General features: G+C 36.1%; 1 protein-coding gene across 1 annotated transcript in view; it reads right to left on the bottom strand.

Moving 5' to 3' along the window:
• Positions 1–512: 512 nt before the first annotated feature.
• LOC126482098 (protein tincar) overlaps positions 513–25,772 on the bottom strand; it is a gene marked incomplete at its 5' end in the record, with an annotated part of 50,271 nt that continues 25,011 nt past the window's right edge. Inside the window, 4 exons of the mRNA XM_050106074.1 lie at positions 513–3,243; positions 13,923–14,111; positions 23,643–23,790; positions 23,871–24,030. Of these exons, the coding sequence (XP_049962031.1) occupies positions 2,128–3,243; positions 13,923–14,111; positions 23,643–23,790; positions 23,871–24,030 (1,613 nt within the window). The remainder of the gene's footprint in view (positions 3,244–13,922; positions 14,112–23,642; positions 23,791–23,870; positions 24,031–25,772) is intronic.

The raw sequence follows: 25,772 nt of genomic DNA, 5'->3' as shown, positions 1-25,772 counted from the left end.
TTGCAACAAAATGGGACATGTGCAGCATTTCTGGTAGGATAACATTTCGCTGCCATCTTCAGAGCTGCAAATCACTACTGCTTTGAAAACTGGTTTCTAATTTATATTACTTCCCCATCAATGGATATTTACAAGTCGTTACTCATCTGGCAATTTAAATCAGGCTGATGCTAAAAAAATGAACTTGGTCTGACGTGTCATAAAACTTGCCACTGTTTGCATTAACTACATTACTTAGAAAAAAAAATTACATTTAGGCCACAAACATACCAAAATATTTTACACTGTTAAAAGGCCATGACCTCATCATTACAAAAGTGAATCTTTTTGTACATTGTCTTGATTACTTATGAAAAACATTGACTTATAAACAAACAACAGTTCTATATTTTTGCTGAATGTCATTTTACAATACTGTCTTCTGGTTTTGTAAACTGCTTACCCATTCAAAAATACAATGCTAACTCCCCCCCCCCCTTCCCCCCCCCCCCTCAAAAAAAATGTTACTGCTTCCTATTCATAGCTTGTTCATCACTTTATTATTATATTAATTTATTAGAAAGCATATTAGATCTGAACAATATCAAACAAACATGTTCTGCGTAAATAGAATACATAACCTGTGCACCTATATTTACATTTACTGTTCTTAAAACTTTTGCAGTAAGCAAGTTCACACTGATGACAGCTCTAATAAAAACCTAAAATTTATCTGTATGGTACATGTAACAGTAGTTGATACAGCAGTAACAGATGTAATGTACACTGTGAGTCAAAAGGAATGAATGTCAGATATAAATGCAAGCAGTGTTTGCACATATACCCACACAATATTTATAATCAGAGTGATAAAGAGAGTTTAAATATATATTTTTCCATTTTAAGTAACAATAGAATAGATAATACTGGGGGATAAAACAACAATATTCCATATATTTGATGACTTTGTCCAGTGTGGTTCCAGAATAAACTTAAATGATTACATTATAGGCCATACTCGAATGTTGATGTTAAACAAGTCTTGTCACAAAATAATGCTCAAGACTTTGTTATGCACAGGAGGAACATTTAGGATATAGAAAAGTGACCTTAATATATGTAGAAAGATAATATTTGAAGATGTATCACAAGTTAACAACATACAACAACATAACTGTGTCACAGGACAGCAACAGTTACAACAGGAGATAACTTATCCGTATCGCGATTTAAATTAAAATTTTTATATTTTAACATTTTAAAACTTGGTTATACTTCTAGAAAGCTTAAAATTAGTATGTCTTCAGTACTGCTGAGGTACTGTAATGCAGTCAATAATTACACATTGCTTGTGCACTTTAGTTTCAACACTCAAACTCACTTACTATTCACTTATAAATGTGTATAATTTATAAAGGTAAAAATGAGCTAATGAAGTTTACTACTGTACTTTTAATACTGAATCCAAAATGGCACTCGTATCCAATATGACATATAAAATTATGGTGTTACAAATGTGGAGGAGAACCTTGTACTACATAAATTTTTATATGGCCCTCAAATTTAATTGAATAGATTGTAAAAACCTTGACACAGAGTAAAAAAATAGAAGCCTGTAAGGGGATTTAATTGTGTTTCAGAACTGCTAATATGCTACACAAGTGACAATTTTAAGTGATTTTGATAAAATATGCTCTGTCATAAAAATTACACAATATATAAGTAAATATATAAGGATATGGTCATGTTGATCAGTCAGTTACTTAACTGTCTTCAAATGATCAACAGCAGCAACAATAACACAGCGCTAATCACCAAATGCGTGCTTACAAAACACTTGAACGGAGTTCATTGCATTTCCAGCTTCAATATAAAAATGTAAAGTATGTCTACTTCATACAATTCAGTAATATTTAATTAAGCAATAATACTCACTCTAAAACAAGTTTTGGTGGACTTTGTTAATATATCTTACAAATTCATTACAAAAATTACACACTACTGCTTTCAATGTTTCCACATTACCATTTGACAATGTGGATATTGAATTTAACTAATGCAGCTAATGTCATTTCATATTCACACCACTAGCCTTTTCCTTTGGCCTTTTATTCTGTAGATGAAAATACACCATTGCTCTAATTAACTTTAGTTATGAGGCAGATACTGATCAGAATCTCCACTGGATGCCATTGAAAAATTAGCTGAGTCCCTATCCTGTTTGTGAAGAAGCTGCTGAGGATTGTACTTGACAACTGGTGTGATCTGAGGAAATGTGTGATGTACAGCTATGCCACTGTTTTGTGGATCCACACCACAAGTCTTTGAATTTGCCTGTATCGCTACCAGTGGCCCTAACGGAGGTGCGATATGTGGTGGCCGTCCATTTAGAACTTGGTGGTGGTATGGTGGAAAACGTTTTACAAATGGGTTTGGCCCACTGAATAGACGGACACCATTGTGGTGAGTGGGTATTGTGGTATGTTGTCTGGGGAAAAGGTGACAGCTGCCGGTACCTGATGAATTTGTAGTGTTGTGAACAATCGATCCAGATGTACTACTTGGTAATGGCATGGTTGAACAGTGGGGATATACAGCAGCCATGGGTATAGGTTGTGTTGGATAGTGAGGTAAGGTAGATGATGATGATGGGAAGTTCTCTTGTTCGGGCCTGGAGCCATCCGGGTTGTCTGTAAATGATGTCATTCTCATATTTGTTGAACGACCAAAAGGTTCATCCTTAAGGACAGGAGACTGAGTCCCATCACTCGTCTTTGGTCTCACCTGCTTTCGGCGAATAACAACTGTGCTCTCTGCAGCATTTTCAAGGAGGACTGCAGGACATCCCCCTACTGTTCCTGCATCAGTAGCGATAACTGCATTTGTAGAAGGCATGGCAGCTACACCAGAAAATCCAAAAGATGGTGGTGCTGCACCTGCACTACCTGAAGTTTGATTGAGAACTGCTGTATTTGATGTTGGTGGCTGTACATTCCTCTGGAGCGAAAAACTGCGCCAAGGAGGTTGTGTTCGAGGATTCTGTTCTGATGCAGGGAGATCGTCAACACTTGTTGAACGTCTCCCTGGCTGGTTTTCTGAACTGGAATTTGAATGCACTCCACTTGATGTTTCACTGTGATTTCCACATGGTGGTGAACCTCCAGAACTTTCAGTACTGACAGAATCAGATCGTGGTGTCAGTTCATCATGAGGCATTCCTGAATCAGCTCTTCGTAAACAGCGTGGTGTTTCCATACTCTGTAACTAATGAAAATATTACAGCAGATTAGTACTTAGTTCGAAAACTGCATTGAAAAATAAATACAAATACGCCAAATACAGTAATAAGAGAAATAATATAATAACTGTAAAAACAATTGTGAGGCATAGAACGCCTGTTTTTAAATATTTAATATTCACTTATTTCAAGATTATTCAAAATTATAATGATTTATAATATCATTTCATGGCTGTGCTTTCTTCCAGTTTCTTAGAGTGACCTGATCTGTCAAGTTATTTAGTTCTCAGACTGTTGTAAATAAAGAGTCAAGTCTTCATCAGCATTACAGACAAGCAAATTAATTGTACATTAGGATATGTACTATTAAAAACATATTTCACTGCAACGCATAACTGCTGTGAAATTTCAATTACATAATTATTTTAATAAGTCAGGAAAATTGTTGTAGCCACATCTTAGCAGAGAGAAAAGAATGTTAAGAAAGGGTAACTGGATGGTTACAGGTATACCCAAAAAAAAGTTTTGTTTAAAAACGAAGTTTTAATAGCAGGTTGAAACAAAAAGCAGACACTAATGACATCAGACTGCAACTGTTTGCTTACCAGGAGAGCAAAATAACTTAAATGCAACTAGTTGTAAACACAAAGCAGTAACATGGCACAAAGCTCAGTAATCGAATTTTTGAAAGACTGGAGATAAAATGTTTAGTTGGATAACAATATTTTAATGCAAATTTAGTTTTCTTACAGGGGAACAACATCATCCTCAAAATTAGTAACTCTAAGGAGATATCTTCTGACATAAAAACTGCTGCCCATCCTCTCACATAAAAAAATGCTCGTAATGGTATTCGCTGCATAGGGTATTTCTGATATGAACAGTAGTAGTGAGACTACTGATAACAGGAGATACTACTATCCATTATCATGAAATTTTGCTCAAGTATGCAACCTAAGATAACTGCTTTTTTGTCTCATGACTGGGCAACTTAGTGAACCATAACATGCTTTGTTCCAGTTTATACAAATATGTGACTGTCAGAGTATTTAGCAAACTAATCAAACAACATGAAGAATACTGGATAAACAATTTAAGCTTTACAAGGGAGTATAATTCATTCCATGAATAATGTCATAGAAACTGCTAGTCATCTCTACACTTTGCAGTATATAAGTTTTAATTGACCTTTTCCCAGACAAACCTATCTTTGTTTTTCTAAAAGCGGCCATCTACTTCTACCTGGCTTGGATCCAAATGAAGATGAACATTCATTCATGACTGATTTGTGGAGCCATTTTTTACACTAATACCACAAACTACATGATAAATTATAGAAAACATTATGCACAAAATTCACTCTAAAGGCATCATTTATGTAATGTCTTAATGGTCAAAATGTGAGAGATTAAAATATTTACATATTTACATCAGCCACTTGGAGTGCATGGCAGAGGGTAGTTCTCATTTTATAGTTATTAGGGTTTCTTCCAATTCAATTCACATATGGAATGTGGGGAGAACGATCGCACAGGCCAACAATGGAAAAACCTTTTTGCTGAAAATACCTTATTCTTATGTTTTTAGGGTGGGAAATCCAAATATAATACTTAAAAAACTTTATCACCCACCATTTCTTCACATTTTACAGTTAAATTTATTAACTTAAGTGATTCTTAAAGAATTTAACAGCTATTATATAGTTAAAATAATTTAAAAAGGAGGTGTAATGAATGTAGATGATATTGGTAGCCTTTAGATTTGCTGTTCCTATGATATGGAGGAAGCCAATAAATCATTCCAATGATTGCTACTTTTGCAGTGTTGATATTACTGGTCATAATTCGAAAAACAAGAAGGTAATAAGCTACCCTAACCTTCCGTCTGCCATCCAACCAGTAGGGCATGGTGTAGATTTGTCAGTTCCTGAACCACCAGATGATTTAAATTCTATTCCATGATGATGAATTCCATTGTAATACAGAAAGTCTAGAGCCCCAATTGTTTACTCAGACAAAGCTCAACGATTTGGTTAGGGCTCTGGGCGTAACAAAAGAAAAAGGTGAATTGCTTGGCTCTAGATTAAGAGAAAAGAATTTATTGGCAGTTGGAACCATCATATACATGTACAGAAAGAGAGAGCAGCAACTTTTCAAGTTTTTTCAACAAGAAGATGATTTAGTGTACTGCTCAGACATTCCTGGTCTGATGGATGAGTTTGGTATTGAATACAAAAAGGAAGACTGGAGCCTGTTTATTGATTCATTCAAAACTAGTTTAAAGGCTGTTTTCTTATACAATGGTAACATGTATGCATCTATACCTGTTGGACATTCTGTACATATGAAAGAAAGCTATGAAAACCTAGAAATAATGCTAAATAAAATAGGCTATTCTGCTCATGGTTGGATGATATGTGGTGATCTAAAAGTAACATGCATGCTCCTTGGTTAGCAAGGTGGCTTTATCAAATTTCCATGTTTCTTGTGTGAATGGGACAGTAAGGCTAGGGAACAACACTGGTGCAGAAAGAACTGGTCTGTGAGGGAGTCATTAAAACCTGGTGAGAAGAACATTCTATGCAAAAACATTTTAGATAAAAAAAAGAACGTACTCCTACCACATCTACATATAAAGTTAGGCCTAATGAAACAGTTTGTAAAGGCTTTGCCTAAAGAGGGACAATGTTTTAAGTATCTCTGCCAAAAGTTTCCACACCTTTCAGATGCTAAACTAAAAGAAGGCGTTTTGTCGGACCTGACATTAGAAAATTGATGTTTGATGTTAACTTTGAATCCACAATGACCTTAAATGAGAAAGAAGCATGAGTATCATTCAAGTAAGTCATTACAAAGTTCTTATGACATGAAAAAGACCCATAATATGTTTCTATTATAGCTACAATGTTAAAGAAGTTTAAAACTTTAGGATGTTTAATGAGCCTGAAAGTTCACTTTTTGAACAGTCACCTTGATTACTTCCTGGACAATATGGGAGATGTTAATGCGGTGCAAGGAGAGTGTTTTCGGGGACTACTGTTGGTCACTTTACCGAGAAGTTCAGCAAGCGACCCATTGTAGAAAAAGATACACAAGACACATCAAAGAAAAAAGAGAAAGAAAATACAAACCAAATCCAGCTGACAAGTGAAACCGCTATTAACACATATCTTTATTTTAAGTAGCTTACTGTAAACACAAACCATGCTTATGTTGTAACAAAGTGTTTCAATTTCCCCGTTTACTGTATAGCATAGGATTTTTATACTATATAATAAAAAGCATATTGCTCAAAAATTATGAGTGACACAAAAAACGAAGGCTACACTTGGATTCAGCTCATAAAAATCTATAAATATCAGCTATTAAAGTAAAAAAAAAGTTTTTCAAAAAATTTTTTTCGTTGGCCTGTGTAGCTTAAGCACATTTGTGTGCACTGTATTTAATGTAATCTTTTCCTCACAATCCCTATCAGAGTGATTCGTAGGGGGCTGTAATATATTACTAGATGCATCATTTAAAGCTGGTTCTTGAAACTATATTAGTAGGCTTTATTGGAATAGTTTGTTTCTGTCTTTAAGTGCCTGCCAGTTCATATTTTTAGCAGTTCCATGACACTCCCTCGCACAATAAACAGACCTATGGCCATTTGTGCTGCCCTTCTCTGTAAACATTCAGTATCCCCTGTGATTCCTATTAGGTACAGGTCCCACACACTTCAGCAGTATTTTATGATGGATCATATAAGTGTTTTGTATGCAATCTCTCTTTTAGACTGATTACATTTCTCAGTATTCTACCAATAAACTGAAGTCTACCATCTGCTTTACCTGTGACTGAGACTATGTGGCCATTACATTACATATCCCCAGAAATTGTTCCACCCAGTTCTTTGTAAGGGTTGACTGATTGCAATTGTGACTTATTGGTATTGTAGTCATATGATATTGTTTTTTAATGTTTTGTGAAATGCACAGTTTTACATTTCTGAACATTTAAAGTAAGTTGCCAGTCTTAGCACACTTTCAAATCTCATCAAGATCAGACTGAATGTTTGTGCAGTGTTATTCAGACATTATTTCAGTACTGATAACTGTGTCATGTGCAAAAAGTCTGATGCTACTATTAATATGGTGTGCAAGGTCATTAATGTATGACATGAACAGCAAGGTTCCCTGGGTTACAAATGAAGCTACTTCTATATCTGTCAGTGACAATGTAAAAGTTATGTTTACCCTACCAAGAAACCCTAAATCCAGTCACAAATTTCCCTTGGGTACACCCTTGATTATACTTTCAATAATAAACATATGTTTAACAGTGAGGCAAATGCTATTTAGAAATCATGAAGTATTGCATCTATCTGACTGCTTTAACCCGTGGTTTTCAGGACTTCATGTGAGAAGAGAGTGAGTTGGGGTTCACATTATCAGTATTTCTGTAATGCATGCTAGTTTGCATGGAAGCAATCATTCTGTTCATGGTACCTCATTACATCTGAGCGCAGAATATTTTCTAAGGTTCTACAACAAATGGATGTCGAAAGATATGGGATGGCAGTTTTGTGAATTACTTACATTACCCTTCTTGTAGATGGTTCTACAACAAATGTATGTCAAGAATATTGGATGGTAGTTTTGTGGATCACTTCTGCTACCCTAGTTGTAGACAGGTGTGACCTAAGCTTTCTTGTAATTATTGAGCACAGTCCTTTGCTCAAGGGATCTGAATGGAAAACAGAAGTTCTTCACAGCCACTGTCTATTATGTGGCTGTGGGCTGCAAACATATTGCTCCTGTTGCGCTGTATCATTGCACATCATCTTACAAATTACATGTAACACATATAAGATGATAAAAAAGATTAGGTACCAAGGATGATATTACATTGTCAGAAGATGAGTGACTTAACCAGTGTGGAGTATTACAAGAGTGAGAATAAGTGACTTATATGATATCTCTTGATACTGTTCAGCAGTCCACACATGATGATCAAGCTAAAAATATGAGACCAACCTACATAAAGGATGACATAGTTTAGACTGAGGTGGGAAAGAATTACTCATACAGCTCACGGTAGATAGTGATTTGCAACAGTATTTGAGAATTTATACTTGAGAATGAAAATGTTCAAAAATGTATATTTAACTGCCACTATGTTAATTATGTAAATAGCTCTTGATGAGTAATCAGACCAGATACTTAGCAGTTTTAGAGCCCTAAAATTCTTTCTAGCAGTGTGATTTGCATGTTTCTGCAGCCTTAACGTGTAATATTTTTGGGAGTATAAAAGTATCCTATGTAACACACATTTCCTTATCAAATTTAAGCTGTTTTTTATAGGAGTAAAATTATGGCCCAACATTCTAGAATTCACTGAGGAAAGAAACAATGTTGTTTCACTATAACATTGTATTATACAGCCTTCTAGTAAAATATGAACTTGATGCAGAAAGAAAAGATAAATTTGCATTGCCCACAATGAGACCGGAAACTTTCTAATCAGGTTCATGATGGTGTTGTCAGCTACTACCTTATCCTAATGAGAATCTAATGGAACTCTGAATGTCTCCTTAATGCAGATAATTATTGTTGCAACATGGTACAGACACAATATCAGAAGTAACACCAACCAAGTTTTATTCTGCTTCCATATGAAGAAAAGAACAACAGAATACAATGAAGTAAAGAACAATACAAAGTCTAGTAACTATAGAACACATCAAAAGGCAATCTCATAGCTAAGCATTCAATAAGCAAGTAAACATGACCTGGTGCACTGGGCTTTATTGGGCTGTTGTGCACATGGCACAGTGCTTGCTGTATTGTCTGTCCAGGTTGCAAAGCCACACCTCTCTAGGCTGGCTGTGGAGGCACTTTATCACATGCTATTTGATTACCCATGCTCACACTGTAGTATTACATCAATTACATTTAGTAATGAAATCTCCTTGTTACAGCACAGATGCAGGCTTTATTTCTTACGTACAGAGAACTGCAAAGCATTTTCTGTGCAAATGGGAAAATTTTTGTAATTAACTACAGAACTGTGATGTGTTGGCTGCCAAAGACCAACTCAGTGCCTGTGTTGGAACGGTGGTAGTGATATCATTACCCTTTTCAAAATGTAAACAACACAGTGAGTTTCTCTGTTGTCTCTCAGTATCAAGATATTGCTTCCCTGTTTTGCTAAGATTATTGCTGCTATCCCAGTTAAAATTGTTGTACATTTTGATGTTTATGATTAATTTCAACGACAGACGCAAAGCACACTAATGTGTGAGGCAAGATTTTTGTTTCATCGAACAATTTTCATGTGGTTGTACTCAGCACCCTGATTTTTCCAGAACTTGATTTTTGATGTGGTGTTGGTGTTTCTGCACAAAGTTCAGAAACTGTCTGGATTGTCTGACTGATGTAGTTGCTTCCAAACTGATAAAGCATTTTATAAATTCTAGGTACCCTGAACTCAAGAATGTCCACGAGTAGGTGTAGCACCACTTCCATCTTCTTGTGTGGTCAGAAAATAGCTCTCAAGTGTTATCTCCAAGGTCCTATTTATTTTACTAGATGTAGTCCCACAGAAAGGAAGAAATGCAGCAGAATGATCATTACATCACTGTGGAGCATATTTGCATTTTAGTTTCTTACAGAGTGCTAACTTGATGTCTCAGTTCGTATAGGGGATGTAGCATGATAACTGAGACCGTTTTATACAAGGCTATAGTTACAAGAAAATTGATGCTCAATATCAGAACTTGTCTTCTGTTTGTTCCAGCATGATGACATTCAATACTGAATTGTGAATTGTTTTGAAACTCATATTACCTGTTCTCTTCTCCTTCAGTACCTAGTTTTCCATAGACTGAAAGTTCATATTTCAGAATATTGTAAATTTTGCCCAGTCAACTTGTGTTCTGTGTGTGGTTTAGTTACTTGTCACTACTGGAGTTATCCTTTTTCTACAATATAAGAGGCAATCAAATGAAAATGAGACAGATGCAAAATTAACTGTTCGATTTTGAAATAATAATCAAGATACCATAGCTTTCTATAGCCATGTTGCGAGATTGCCTCCAAACAGATTGACCACCCATCTGTTCACCTTCTGGCAAAACAAGAAAGTTTGCACCACTTGGCTGACAGAAACTGAGAAGGACATTAAAGAACTGGGAATAACTGATCTCCAGAACAGACAGTCTGCGAGACACACCCTGAAGAAAGTCTGAGGATTTCAGGAAAAGCCCCGAGGAAAAGGTACCCCCTAGACAGAAGAAAGGAAGGAGTTACACCAGCAGAGGATGCAACAGTACTGGTCAAAGATCAAAGCCCAACAGTTGAACAAGCGTGGTTCAAAGTAGGCCCATTCGAAACAAGAAGAAGAATCACTATACCTTTTAATACACTTTACCCACTGTGAGACAAGACGATCAGTTGCCTTCATGGCAAAATGTTTGTGGTTACTTCCAGGACCATGATTGTACCCAGGTGTGTACCTCTTCATCCAAGCCATCTGTCAACATTCCAAGACGTTTGTGCTTGAGTACACACTTCAGTTTCTGAAAAGCATCCACATACTGCTGTTTGTTAGTTGTGACTGTGTTCCATTTAGTCATTAAAAAGTAGGCCCTTGAAATCAAATAGAGTGGTCTTTATGACTTTTCCAGAGCTGGCATGCATAGCTTGGATTTATTTGTTGGGGGTGAACCCATGTGCTTCCCTTGTTGGCTCTGAGCTTGATCTCCAGCTCAAAATGATAACACCATGTTTCATCTCCCATGATAAAATGAGACAGGAAATGATATTCTTCAGTGTGTACCATTCTGAATGCCACAGAGAGGTTTACATTTTGTTCAACTTCTGGACTCAGTCAGGCTGTGTGGAACCCATTGTGCACAAATTTTCTGGAACTGCAAATACTTGATCAGGGTACTGTGACTGATGCGTAACATGAGCCAAACTTCTTCCACCATCTGCCCTCTGTTGTTTGTGACAGCAGCATCCACTGCAGCAATGACATGTAATAATGACATGATGAACCAGTCCTAACCAAATGGTTTCTTTCAATGACACCCAACCTTCACAAAATCATGTATTCCATATAAACACATGCTCATGTCATACTGTGTTTGCCATATATAGCAGACATTTGGGCATGAATTTCACTTCCCAACACTCCTTATGCTGCCAAAACCATGCTAAACCTCACTGTTCCTCTTTTCTGACCTCCATAATGAAGTTAGATGACCACACAACTCACTAACCTCACATTGAGCATGTCTAACAGACAGATGGCACAGCAGTGAACATTCACGCTGTTCCTTCCTGATTCCTAATAAAGGGCACTTTTATACATACATCTTCCTGCTGTAGCATTGTGTATGCCATGCTCATTATCTAATCTGTCTCATTTTCATAATACCGTCTCTTATATGAAGTAACTGATGACAGAGGAATTTTGTGTTTTGTGAAACATGTTTCATGCTACTGTTTCATTTCTTTTGTTAAATAAGTCCGTTTGTTCTATGGAGCAGTTGCCAAAGTTTGAAAATATGAATAAGTATATTTATATTATGAGAAGGAAAGCTGCTGCTCACCATATAGCAGAGATGTTGTGTATACTTGCAACTCAGCATCTACACTATATGGTGAGTAGCAGCTTTCCTTCTCATAATACTGTTACATTCCATCCTGGATTTTCCATTGTTTTACTGAATATGTATATTCTTCTTTCAACACTGTTTTGAACAGAAGAGGAATGTCTACTTACCCATTACTGAAACCATGATCATAAGAACAAATCTCTAGTCTTCAGAATTCCCTCACCAAGAGAGAAAGCAAAAAGGAAATGTTGGGTGGGGGGGAGGGGGCGGGGGGGGGGGGGGGGGGGAGAAGGAAAGCTTAAGGTACAGAACAATTGACCAAAGGATAGGGATAAGTTACCTCACAGCATGGAGAGAGACAAGGTATAAGTTAAAAAGCAATAATTTTTGTCACTTTCACATCTTATTCATTTTTTTCAGCACCCTGTCATTGGTTTTAGCTCTCTTCTTTGACCTAATGTCTACATACATGTCATTATTAGGAGTTCATTCTCAGTAACTACTCCATTGTTAATTCTGTCTGCATCCATGCACCTTGCTCCTACATGGCATTAGAAACTATGATTCTTTTTGTTTAGTGACATCTGTAAATCTCTGTTTGCTTTGTTTATTTTCTTTATATCAGTTTCTCTTCTAACAGAAGTGCTTTAAGAGTTATAAAGGTCTATTTTATGCATTTTGTAACCCTGCTCCAGTTATTTTTGTTTCATCAGCTGGTGAAATGACATTCCTGTTCTGTCTGAAATAGTGTTAATATCTTTCTGTTTAATTAAATCCCTGGTTTATTTTAACATGCAGCCTTAATATCAAATATGTACTTAAACAGCTTAATGGAAGCACAGTTTTAAAAATAGGATACAGTTCAGGCAGATTGCAGTGTTAGAAGGTATTAAACTCTCACAAACTGAAGAAAGTATTAAAGAAGGAGCAGACAAGCACCTGTTATTCTTAAGCCATCAACAACATCAAAAATACCAAACTGTCACCTTACTTAATTGAGCTGGTAGATTCCCATCACTTATGCTGTCCCAATGGACATACAGAAATTACAACTGAAAAGATAAGGTGATTTAAGAAAACTAGAATTTATTTCCTTAGAGTAGTAATAGATGTTATTAGAGTGAAACTAATAAAAAACTCAAACCTGCATGCAAACATGATCCTTGTATACTGCCCACATTAAATATATTGAAGTGATTATATAAAACAAGATTATTACAGTAAATACTGAAATGCTGTCAGAATGACTTTCTAATTTATCCATAAATAGATTATGCAAGATGTTAATTACACTGAAGTGAATAAGTTGTTTTCTGCAAATCTTATGCACAAGTCTAAATCACAGTTCAGAAAAATATTTAAGGCTCCATTTTATATTTAAGAAGAGTTAATAAATGTGTGGTAGCCTTATTCTTTTACCTTCATCATTATTAGAAAGGAGTATAACAATTAATGTACATCATTCTTACTTTACACCCAAAAATATGACAGTATATTGCTTCTGTACTTCCATTTTGCAATCCTGTGACTTAAGATTTTTTTAATTACTATAAATAATGGTCTGGCAGAGGCATACTTGTTCTTTACTAACAACATACAATCTGATTACATAGGAGATAACATCCCTCAGTATTAAACTTAAAACAAGAGAGAGGGAGGGAGGAGGAGGTGATTCATCGTCTTTGTCTACATTGTGTTTGAGACACAACTGGGTAAGCTCCCAACATATAATGCAGACAACAGTGTAGCGATGAATTCTGCACTTTAGCTCTCTGATTTTTTTTCTTTTCTAATAGTTTGCTAAATGGACTTCATCACATTCTCATATGACAAAATTTATACTTACATCATTCTTCTATTGGATTTCATGTTGCATATCAGCTTAGAATTTTATTCAGAATGAAATACATGTTGCAATAAAATATGAACAAGCAACAAACAAGATGTATGAGCCTCCCTAACTTTCAAGTATTTGCTAACAAAATTATATCAAAAGATTACATTCAGAATGTAATACATTGTTAACACACAGAGGTGCTATGTTTCTAACTGGACTAACGGGTCCTACAAACTAGAAAACTATACGACAGCCTTTTTTTAGTACCTGGTTTGGTTCTGAGCTGTTGTGAACAGAAACAGTGACAGGAGCCGTTACTGGGTGAGAGCTGCTTGGCTCTCCATGGGGCTCAGGTGTTAGTAAGGGACTGGGATCTTCGTAGTCACCAGGAGTCAGATCTTTGTTAGTAAGCCCATATGTACTGGAGCTGTCTTCACGAGAGGCTGAATCCAGCAGCTGTAAGCATGCAATTACACAACTTAGAGCAAGTTACAATAACAGGTAAGAGTTTGTGGAAGTAAACAGTATTCTGTTTCCAAAGAATTCACAGCAGCTTCAGATATTCCATAGACAGTAGGAAATTTACTCCCTAAATTGAATAGCTGACAGATAGAAAAATATGTATTCCTGACATTGTGCCAGAATGGATACGATCTGCAGTGTAATAAACTCAGGAGAAAAACTTTGAAAAGCCAAGATCACTAGTAAAGCATTTATTTCAATAACCAGATTTGGTGAGACTACATTACCATTTTCAGATCTTATGCTCTACAAATTCACATAATCTCCTCCAGCTGTGTTATGTATCATGTCACATCATAAATATGCATGTGAAACTCTTGAAAAACACTGAACATTGGCATGCTCACACAAAAGCGGACTACAGACTTTGTAGAGTCAGTAGTCAGTTGTTGTGTGAGCATGACCACTTATATTTGGCAGCTATTCTTATGTTTGTAAATATTGCTTGTTTTAAATTTGACATGCTGATATCCAATGATTTTCATTATCTTCACATGCATATGTGTGATGTGACATGGTACATAGCACAGATGGAGGTGATATGTAAATTTGTACAGCATGGGACCCAAAGATGTAAACGTAGTTTTGCCTGAAACTGGTTATTGAATTAAATGCTTTACTAGCATCTTGGCCTTTTGAACATTTTCTTATGAGTTTAGATGCAAAATAATTAAAACAGTTGTAAGGAAAAAATGTGTTAGATATCACATCCTTGATGGTTGCGCAAGCATTGAATGTAGTTATTAGCATTCTATAAGCAACATGTAACCAGTAACAATTTAGTTAATAAAGTGTGTCTTATTGGGAGTAGTATTGATATTTTCATAAATGAAAAGATAAATGGAATCTGGATATACACCATGCAGTATCATTTAAAAGAATATTTAAGCACACATAAGTAAGCTGAAGTATTCATTGCAGGCCATGTTATGGTGAACAGAAACAGCTTTGAATTCATCAGTTAAATGAGAACAATTCAAGGTATAGTTTTTATTATAAGAAATGTGATGTAGAATAAAAAGATATGTGGAAATACAGTCAATGTATACATGGGCATCTGTAAGAATTTTTCAAAGGGTGGGCAAATATCCAGTTTTCATATGAATAATTCGATGAGTTTGAAAATATGACATACCGCAAGTACTAAATTTGACAAAAATACACAAAACTCATTGCATCTCAAAAGATCGATAGTAAATCTACTTTGTACTTATAAGGTAGATTACTCTGGCATCAAAACGATATGCATATTTCAGTGGTACATGCAAATACATCTTTTATGTTGTTGATATGAATATGACTGCTGAAATTACAACCTCATATGATTAGATCAAGAATCTGAATGAGTTATAGAATAAAGCTAGAAAATACTCTTTATGTTAAGTTGAAACAATAAATAAAGTTTGGAAATAGAAAATATGTCAGAATGATAGAGAAAGTACTACATTAATTCTTCTCAATATGGGAAATATAAATGAATAAATTTACTGAACTTTGGTGCCTTCTACAATAGTTAGTTTTCTCATAATACTTCACATCTTATCATGTTAATGTATTTATGATTTATGCCATTTCTTTCATACTATATAATGTTTATTGTGAGTGGCATAACTGAAGTTCAGCTAAATATATTTTCCAAGATACATTTTTTATTTTTGGCTAGGTAAAATACAGCCCAGTGTCAGTGTACATCACAATGAATGTGGGGAAACCTCCCAAAACTGTCCTCATGGCAGAATCATTTTGTAACAGCCTGGGACTAAACCAAGGCAATGCTCATGTCTCCCATGTGTCACATGATTGTGCAGCTCTACTAACTGGAAAGCAGGATTTGTAGTTCTGTGACTGTATGTGGTGCTGTATTACACCCATAGACACTGAGAACATCCCAGTCCTGGAAAGGAAAAGATATGAGAGGTAAGTGAAGTCAACTGTGCTAAACAAAGTAGCACATGTACTTCTGCAATATGTAAAAAAAGTTCTCGTTAGCAATAAACTTATTTTGCAGGGTTTATTAATCCATGCCCATGTTTCATAATATTTAGTCCTGCTGCTATCCTTCTGACAGTGCATGAAGTAACTAGATATGTCACACAGTGTTACCATAAAATTTAGATTTATGATCTTTGGCCTTTCAAATTTATAGAGGGAATGTGATTTAAACTTTCATCAGGAATCTCAGCAAATAAGCTTGCAATCGGCATTATTGACTGTCTCTGGGAATCAATAAGACTATGTTACTGTATGCTGTAGCAGTGAATGCAAACTTCCCTTTCGATTTACAACTTTCCCATTGACACTTTTGGAAGCTGTGTGACAGATTTGTCCCATACAGCCTGACATGGGACATCAAAGTTAATTTTTTTTAGAGTTGTTGACGATGACTGGCTGTGACAAAAACATTTTAGGCAAGATTAGTACTGGTGATGTTTTGTTCATGATCATGAAACAAAGTTTCAGATTTCCAAACAGGTAGGGTCAAAAGACATGTGCTTCCAAAAATCAAGGGTAAAGAACCTGTTTTTTTGTTAGGAGTGTCATTTTTCACAAAGAATATGTGTTTTCAAGTGGAACAGTAAATAAATAATTCTGTCAGGAAATGTTTGGATGCTTGCTAATTTTAATCCTAAACTTGACCCAGTCTCTTCAGCTCCAGTGATATTTTCCTAATGCCTTGACTCATTAGGCAGCAATGACTCCTACTATTCCCTTTGTGAAATGCAAGTTCGAATGTTTCATTCCATTCACTATATTTGTAACCTCTGGTCTATTTCTTCTTCTCAAAACTGAAAATACTCCTGAAACTTTCAAGATTCAACACAATAGAGTAGATCCACAAAAGTGTAACCAACAAAGTTGAGGCAATTCTGAAAGAAGCTTCTCTAAGGCCCTGAGTTTTAAAAATTATGTTGAGCAATGTATCATGCCAAATGGTTTGTATTTTGACTAAATGAACAGTCAGATCTCATGCACTGTTGGTTTCAAATTTGTTACTTCCGTAGTTCAGCGACTTAGGATTTTACTATATATAAGACGGTCAGAAACAGTCTGAAAAGCATGTAACGGAGTTGCAGGGGAGGTTGTGATGAGAAATAATTGTTAGGGAAAAAAATTGGATACATTGTGCCATTTCTCAATTACTTAGCATTGAAGTTAGCCAGTCAGGCTGCCACACGCATAAATTCAAGCAACCTGGTAGAGACTGTGTCACCAAACTTGTTCTTTGTTTGGTGTCCTGAAACTGAACTAAGTAGCTTTTGCTCACTTCCTAAAAAGATACATTTTAACTGGTAATTAGCATTTCAAGAAGTGGCAACTCACAGATCCACAGATGTTTGTGCATTACCATATTTTAGCACATGTTGCTGCTTGAATTCGTGTGTACACTGACTAGCTAATTTCAATGGTAAATAGCTCGGATATGGTATGACGTATTTAATTTTTTTTCTTTACAGTTACTTCTCAGTACAGCATACACTGCAACACCCTTACATGCTTTTCAGACTGATTGTGACCATCCTGTATATATGCTCTAAGCTCCATGATTTCATTTATGTGGTCACTGTGCAATATATGTTTGCATATTAAAACATAAAATTAAATGTTCATATTTTGTTAGCCTATGAATGAAGTAGCTGTTTTGTTTATGGATGAGACTTAACCAATCATCAGTTTGCTCCTTGTATATACCTCAACTGATAATCCACGACCATTCAGGGTCTGAAGAAATATGTTTTCTATTGTAGTTAGTACTTGAGGTGCATTTTTCCATGGGGTTTGTACTAGTAATTATTATGCTGCATACTTCAGTGTCTATGATGCAGTAAAGGAGATGAATTACATTGCAATACATAAATGATAACACATAAATTTCACATAAATGATAACTGTTCATTTGAAAGTAATGAGGAGAGAAACTAGTGACAAATATGAGCATTGAGACAATTGCTGAAATGTACTTGGATTGATTGAATGGAAGGGCTCTGCTCACAAAAGGCAAATGACCAGTTTGAAGTCCTGAGGCTTATCTGTTACATTATTTCTGCTTTTCTTCATTCTATATTGTTGTTAATACTTTATCACTATAAAATAATGAAACATGTTAAACTCTCTAGATAGTATATGTTAAATTAAGCAGTTTTCAGTAAGTTACACCCGGAATAATTTGTTATTTGCTATTTGTTATTTGATATTTCCTGTAGCATTGTTGCACTGGCTGTCAGTTGCACCTTGGTTAAAGATCAGACAACAGGGAGTGAGCTATGATTGTTGACATTTAAATGTCCTGCCAATAGTGACTGACAGTGAAATACTTATATTCATTACACTACCCGAAAACTGCAAATGAACTAGCGCATGGCAATGGCAGACAGTCTGTGCATGGTATTATGACCTCTCATTGCAGAAAATTAGTCCCAAGGTGTGAAATGTCAGTTAAAGTTTTATTTCAAACTATAATTCATATTTAATTCCCATTGTAAAAGAGCCAATGGAAAGAAAATGAAATGCACAACAGCGCTTCAACATTGTAGTTACCCCATGACTGTACACCTACAAGACAAAAAATTAGTCACTCCCAGGTACGATCGTGCTGATACCATGTAATGCTGCCTCTAGCCTTGATAATGGCCTCAGTCAGGTGAGAAAAAGAATCCACAAATTTCTTCAGGTATGCCAAATCAAGCTGAAACAACTCATCGCCTTCTACTTATTTTTAATCTATAAGTTAGATATAGTGGGAATTAGTGAAGTTCGGTGGCAGGAGGAACAAGACTTCTGGTCAGGTGACTACAGGGTTATAAACACAAAATCAAATAGGGGTAATGCAGGAGTAGGTTTAATAATAAATAGGAATGCGAGTAAGCTACTACAAACAGCATAGGGAACGCATTATTGCGGCCAAGATAGATACGAAGCCCATGCCTACCACAGTAGTACAAGTTTATATGCCAACTAGCTCTGCAGATGACGAAGAAATTGAAGACATGTATGATGAAATAAAAGAAATTATTCAGATAGTGAAGGGAGACAAAAATTTAATAGTCATGGGTGACTGGAATTCAAGTGTAGGTAAAGGGAGAGAAGGAAACGTAGTAGGTGAATATGGATTGGGGGTAAGAAACGAAAGAGGAAGTCACCTGGTAGAATTTTGCTAACACTTGGTTCAAGAATCATAAAAGAAGACTGTATACATGGAAGAAGCCTGGAGATACTGACAGGTTTCAGATAGATTATATAATGGTAAGACAGAGATTTAGGAACCAGGTTTTAAATTGTAAGACATTTCCAGGGGCAGATGTGCACTCTGACCACAATCTATTGGTTATGAACTGTAGATTAAAACTGAAGAAACTGCAAAAAGGTGGGAATTTAAGGAGATGGGACCTGGATAAATTGAAAGAACCAGAGGTTGTAGAGAGTTTCAGGAACAGCATAAGGGAACAATTGACAAGAATGGGGGAAAGAAATACAGCAGAAGAAGAATGGGTAGCTTTGAGGGATGAAATAGTGAAGGCAGCAGAGGATCAAGTAGGAAAAAAGATGAGGGCTAGTAGAAATCCTTGGGTAACAGAAGAAATATTGAATTTAATTGGTGAAAGGAGAAAATATAAAAATGCAGTAAATGAAGCAGGCAAAAAGGAATACAAATGTCTCAAAAATGAGATCAACAGGAAGTGCAAAATGGCTAAGCAGGGATGGCTAGAGGACAAATGTAAGGATGTAGAGGCTTATCTCACTAGGGGTCAGATAGATACTGCCTACAGGAAAATTAAAGAGATCTTTGGAGAAAAGAGAACCACTTGTATGAATATCAAGAGCTCAGATGGAAACCCAGTTCTAAGCAAAGAAGGGAAAGAAGAAAGGTGGCAGGAGTATACAGAGGTTCTATACAGGGGCGATGTTCTTGAGGACAATATCATGGAAATGGAAGAGGATGTAGATGAAGATGAAATGGGAGATATGATACTGCGTGAAGAGTTTGACACAGCACTGAAAGACCTGAGTCGAAACAAAGCCCCGGGAGTAGACAGCATTCCATTAGAACTACTGACAGCCTTGGGAGAACCATTCCTGACAAAACTCTATGATCTGTTGAGCAAGATGTATGAGACAGGCGAAATACCCTCAGACTTCAAGAAGAATATAATAATTCCAATCCCAAAGAAAGCAGGTGTTGACAGATGTGAAAATTACCGAACTATCAGTTTAATAAGTCACGGCTGCAAAATAGTAACGCGAGTTCTTTACAGACGAATGGAAAAACTAGTAGAAGCCGACCTTGGGTAAGATCAGATTGGATTCCGTAGAAATATAGGAACACGTGAGGCAATACTGACCCTACGACTTATCTTAGAAGCAAGGTTAAGGAAAGGCAAGCCTATGTTTCTAGCATTTGTAGACTTAGAGAAAGTTTTGGACAATGTTGACTGGAATACTCTCTTTCAAATTCTGAAGGTGGCAGGGGTAAAATACAGGGAGCGAAAAGCTATTTACAATTTGTACAGAAAACAGATTGCAGTTATAAGAGTCGAGGGACATGAAAGGGAAGCAGTGGTTGGGAAAGGAGTGAGACAGGGTTGTAGCCTCTCCCGATGTTATTAAATCTGTATATTGAGCAAGCAGCGAAGGAAACAGAAGAAAAATTCGGAGTAGGTATTAAAATCCATGGAGAAGAAATAAAAACTTTGAGGTTTGCCAATGACATTGTAATTCTGTCAGAGACAGCAAAGGACTTGGAAGAGCAGTTGAACGGAATGGCTAGTGTCTTGAAAGGAGGATACAAAATGAACATCAACAAAAGCAAGACGAGGATAATGGAGTGTAGTCGAATTAAGTAAGGTGATGCTGAGGGAATTAGATTAGGAAATGAGACACTTAAAGCAGTAAAGGAGTTTTGCTATTTGGGGAGCAAAATAACTGATGATGGTCGAAGTAGAGAGGATATAAAATGTAGACTGGCAATGGCAAGGAAAGCATTTCTGAAGAAGAGAAATTTGTTAATATCGAGTATAGATTTAAGTGTCAGGAAGTCATTTCTGAAAGTAATTGTCTGGAGTGTAGCCATGTATGGAAGTGAAACATGGACGATAAATATTTTGGACAAGAAGAGAGTAGAATCTTTCGAAATGTGGTGCTACCGAAGAATGCTGAAGATTAGATGTGTAGATCACATAACTAATGAGAAAGTGTTGAATAGGATTGGGGAAAAGAGAAGTTTGTGGCACAACTTGACTAGAAGAAGGGATCGGTTGGTAGGACATGTTCTGAGGCATCAAGGGATCACCAGTTTAGTATTGGAGGGCAGAGTGGAGGGTAAAAATCGTAGAGGGAGACCAAGAGACGAATGCACTAAGCAGATTCAGAAGGACATAGGTTGCAGTAGGTACTGGGAGATGAAGAAGCTTGCACAGGATAGAGTAGCATGGAGAGCTGCATCAAACCAGTCCCAGGACTGAAGACCGCAACAACAACAACATATATAAATTCAAGCTCCATACATACATAAATTGAATTCCCCTATTGCAGTTCTGTCTGTATGTTAGGGCTATTCTCAGCAACTACTGTAGGGATTTTGATATGATTTTCGGTAATAAATAGAATGATCCATGAGGAAGGTTTGTGTATATACAGGTAAATTTGAAATATTTCAAACAAATTGGCTGCACCACAATGAATTAAAGTCCCCCACTACTATGAAATTGATGCCACAGCCCTATAATGGTGAATGCCATAACTCTTTGGAATTGCTCACAGAGGCATAAGCCTGTCTGACTGCAGCACCAGGTCACCATACCAATTTTGCATGGCAGTGGATGCCTCAACGGAGTTGCATGGCGGAGTGCACTTTGTACCAGTGTTGTGTGGTAAAGGGTCCCTCGTAACAATGTTGCAGGTGGACAGACGGTAATAATATATTACTGGCACGTTATATAATATTTTAATATATTTACCTACGATTATATATATGATCAATGCACATATAAGGCTTGGTTTAGAATGTGCCTTAGCACCATGAATGATGAATGCATCATATGATGCTCAGTATGGTGCCGTGTAATGCTTATTTAAATCGTTACTATGGGTTTAGTACCAAAAGTACACTAATAATGTAATTTGTAAGGCTGTAATTGTTTTATGTCTTTTACCTTATTTCATTTTTAGACAGTATGTAGCCAACATACAGTATTGAACAGCATATTTTAGGTTTTAACATTGACTCCTTGTAGGCAAGGTAGTAATGCTTGGTATTGTAATCTGCTACAAAAATATGGGGCTGTGTACAAGAGGGTGTGCTATGATATCACCTCCTGTCTTTGTATGTTCTGTTTGGATGCTATGTTATTTTGTAAAAAAAAAGAAAAATTGTTAACATTTCATGTAATGTAAAATGGATATTTTCATTTGATTGCTACATTATTTTGTGAAACAAAATTATCAGCATTTGATATTTCTTTACTTTTAAAAATCTTTTCATTTAATGACAATGGTTGCTGCAGCACCATAGAAAACTAATAGGCATCAATATGCGCATGCTCGTATGTATGAGGGCAACACCTACAAAGATATCTTGTTGACTACTGTAGGTAGTATTTGTCAGTCTGGTTGTGTCAGTCAGCTGCAACAGACATACAGGCTAATCAATGAGGGTACTTATTGCTCACTGTATGCTTTGCTCTACAGAAGCCTTTTGTCACCATACTGTATGAATAATTATGGCTAAGAGCAAGGTATGTCTATAAGCATTGAGTACCTGTAATGTGGACATGCATATTGTTTGTAACACATGAATAATAGTGGCTAATAGCAGGGCATGTTTATAAGCATATGAGTACCTATAATGTTGACATACATACTGTTTGTATGCAATATTGTTAGATATGTACTTTGTGATTTTTAGTTGTATGGTTTGAGAATGTGTGTGTCAGTCAGAAACCAGTAACCAATACAGCTGAATTTTATATCAATGCAAATAAGATGGATGAAAAAAAAAATTATTCAATTTCCTCATTTTTCGTACAACTTTCACACAACTATGTTGCAGAGCCCATTCACTTTATACTCCCAGTCATTAAAATTGTCTTATTCTACATTTTATTGGCATTCTGGCCAGAACAGCTGGAGTTAGTAGTCATATGTGTGTGAGGTGTGCTTGCTTTTGTGAATGTGTGTGCATTTTTCTTTTGTGAAGAATCCTTTGGCCAAAAGCTTGTACGTAACAGTGTCTTCGTCATACCTGTCTGCAACTCTATGCACCGTCATTATGTCGAGAGTAGTAATCTATCTTTTTCATAATATTGTTGATATTTCAATCTGGACTTTTCATGCTTTCACTCTACACTGTATTTATGCTTTTCTTATAAGACCATGCCGAAAATATATAGCAGCAGTATTTATCGAATCCATAATTTGCTTTATGGTCAATCTACATTTCAGACTCCAGGGCTTATAAGCACTGATGCATACCTTGTTTTCCTCATTTTCTGCTCGAGGCAGCTCTCGCAGTGTTGCATAGTCACCATCATCTTCTGACTCTTGCTCCAAACCATTCTGTGGGCCCTTCTTGCCTTTGCTCCCACTTTTGGGAGACTTTGCTAAGAGACACTTTCCTTTCCTGTAATAGATGTACCTCCAAAGAAACATCAAACTAATTTGCAAAATGTTTCTAGTAAATTATTTTGGAGCCACACTTACTTTGATGTTGAAAGTGAATCATCAAATGTGACTTTGTGTTTCGTATTTGTGCTTAATTTGCGATTCAACCATGTTAATCTGTCAGAATCTGGAGAAGTCTTTGGTGAAGGTGGTTTTGGCCGCAACCAGTACACTTGTTCCTCATTTATATCATCAATACCTGCAAAAATGTGCACAGTAAGAAAATAGAAGTACAGCAATTTATGGAGGAGGATATGAAACTATGAAGGTAATAAATCAACAACAATCATAATAAACTTAAGGAACATGCAAATATGAATATCTTTTCCAGTTCTTTCATTGTAACTTAGTATATGATTTATCCTAGCATAAAGAGGTACTGATGTGTAAGTAGGGTCCAGAACCTGAAAATATCTGTTAGCACTCCCTCAGCAATATCAACAGACTTTCAATAACATGTACTATCAAGGGGGGAGGGAGGGGGATACTTTGTGGCCACCACAAAAAATTTTTAAAAAATGCGAATATTGTTCATTGCTGTTGACTTTTACACTAACATGCTTTTTAGGGAGCTTTTGATGTGAGGCCATGAAGCTGGAAATATTGAATATGACTTTCACTGGGGAAAGTGACATCTACTACTGAAATTTAATTTTTTTTGTTAAGTAAACTGAAAAGTTTAAAACTTATGTGGAATCTAGTAGAAAAATTAAAAAAAAAAGAAAAACATTTTTTGAATAGTTTAAAGTATAAAGTAACTGACTAGATTACAATATTTTAGAATATTGGACACTACGTACCTTTCTACCCCTTTGTACCACAAGGGTTAAAATTTCCACACATAATGGTACTGAACACACAAGATATCTTATGGAACTATCAAGCTAATAAAAACATTGGTTGGTGGATAGACATATAAATAAGAACTACAACATAGTGGCTCTTCTTATGAACATTAGTTCTTTTTCAGAGTGTATACATAGCTTCTCTGCCTAGGATTGGAACCTTACTAGGCCAAGGTGATGGGAAGAGGAGGGTGGAGTGAAGGGAAGGAAGAAACAAAGGGTATAAGAAGAAGAGACAGGAAGAAAAGAGATTAGAAATACAGGATCATTGAATCTTCACCATGGTATAGGAAGATTTAGCAGTATGTTAAACACAGTGATGTAGAGTAGGTTGTTGGGTGGAGAGAGGCATGTAAATAGGAAAGAGAGACCACTAAGAGAACAATATGATTGTTGTTTCAGCAACCTATAAAGGGAATGAAAGTTATAACGTACTGGTGTAAGGTGAGGACTGGCATAAATTAAACATAATGGAAAGATACCTTGGAAGAACAGTTATGCAGCAAATATTAAAGTTGAATGTGGTGTGCTAAGTTGCATGTTTCACTGTTCGATGGCCAACCTTACCCTTGGCCTCAATTTACAGTGGTCATTCATGTGGGTGGACAACTGGTTGATGATCATGACCATATAAAAAGGCTTTCAAAGGTTACAGTGGATTTTATATGTGATTGGATAGTATATTCCATTGACAAGACAAATTGCTACAAAAATCATTCTGTGTGGATATCAGTGTCACTTGTCACAAGTAACATTGTGGTTCCTGCCATACTTCTCTTTCATTTTAACAGCCTCTTTGCAGTTTCTTACTCGCTCCATTAATTTGGCCTTAATTACAATGCCTGAGATATATGCCAGATTTTAGAGACATGTACATTATTTAATATTTCTGAGCCAATGATAATGTCATGACATGTGTGATATAATTATACATTTTATGCTCGTGATAATGGTTTCAACTGTGAGTCATGAAGAGACTCACACTCATAGGCAGCAGCTGGGAAAATCACTGTTATGGGTGTGACACAAACAGAACATGAACCATACATGAAGGTACAAACCACTGTAGATCTCCACTAATTTTTCATTTAAATGA

Source organism: Schistocerca serialis, chromosome 5 (genome assembly GCF_023864345.2).
Source record: "Schistocerca serialis cubense isolate TAMUIC-IGC-003099 chromosome 5, iqSchSeri2.2, whole genome shotgun sequence".
Classification (NCBI taxonomy): Eukaryota; Metazoa; Arthropoda; class Insecta; order Orthoptera; family Acrididae; genus Schistocerca; species Schistocerca serialis.
Note: the sequence above shows the minus strand (reverse complement) of the source record. Positions and strands in the feature narration are given on the sequence as shown.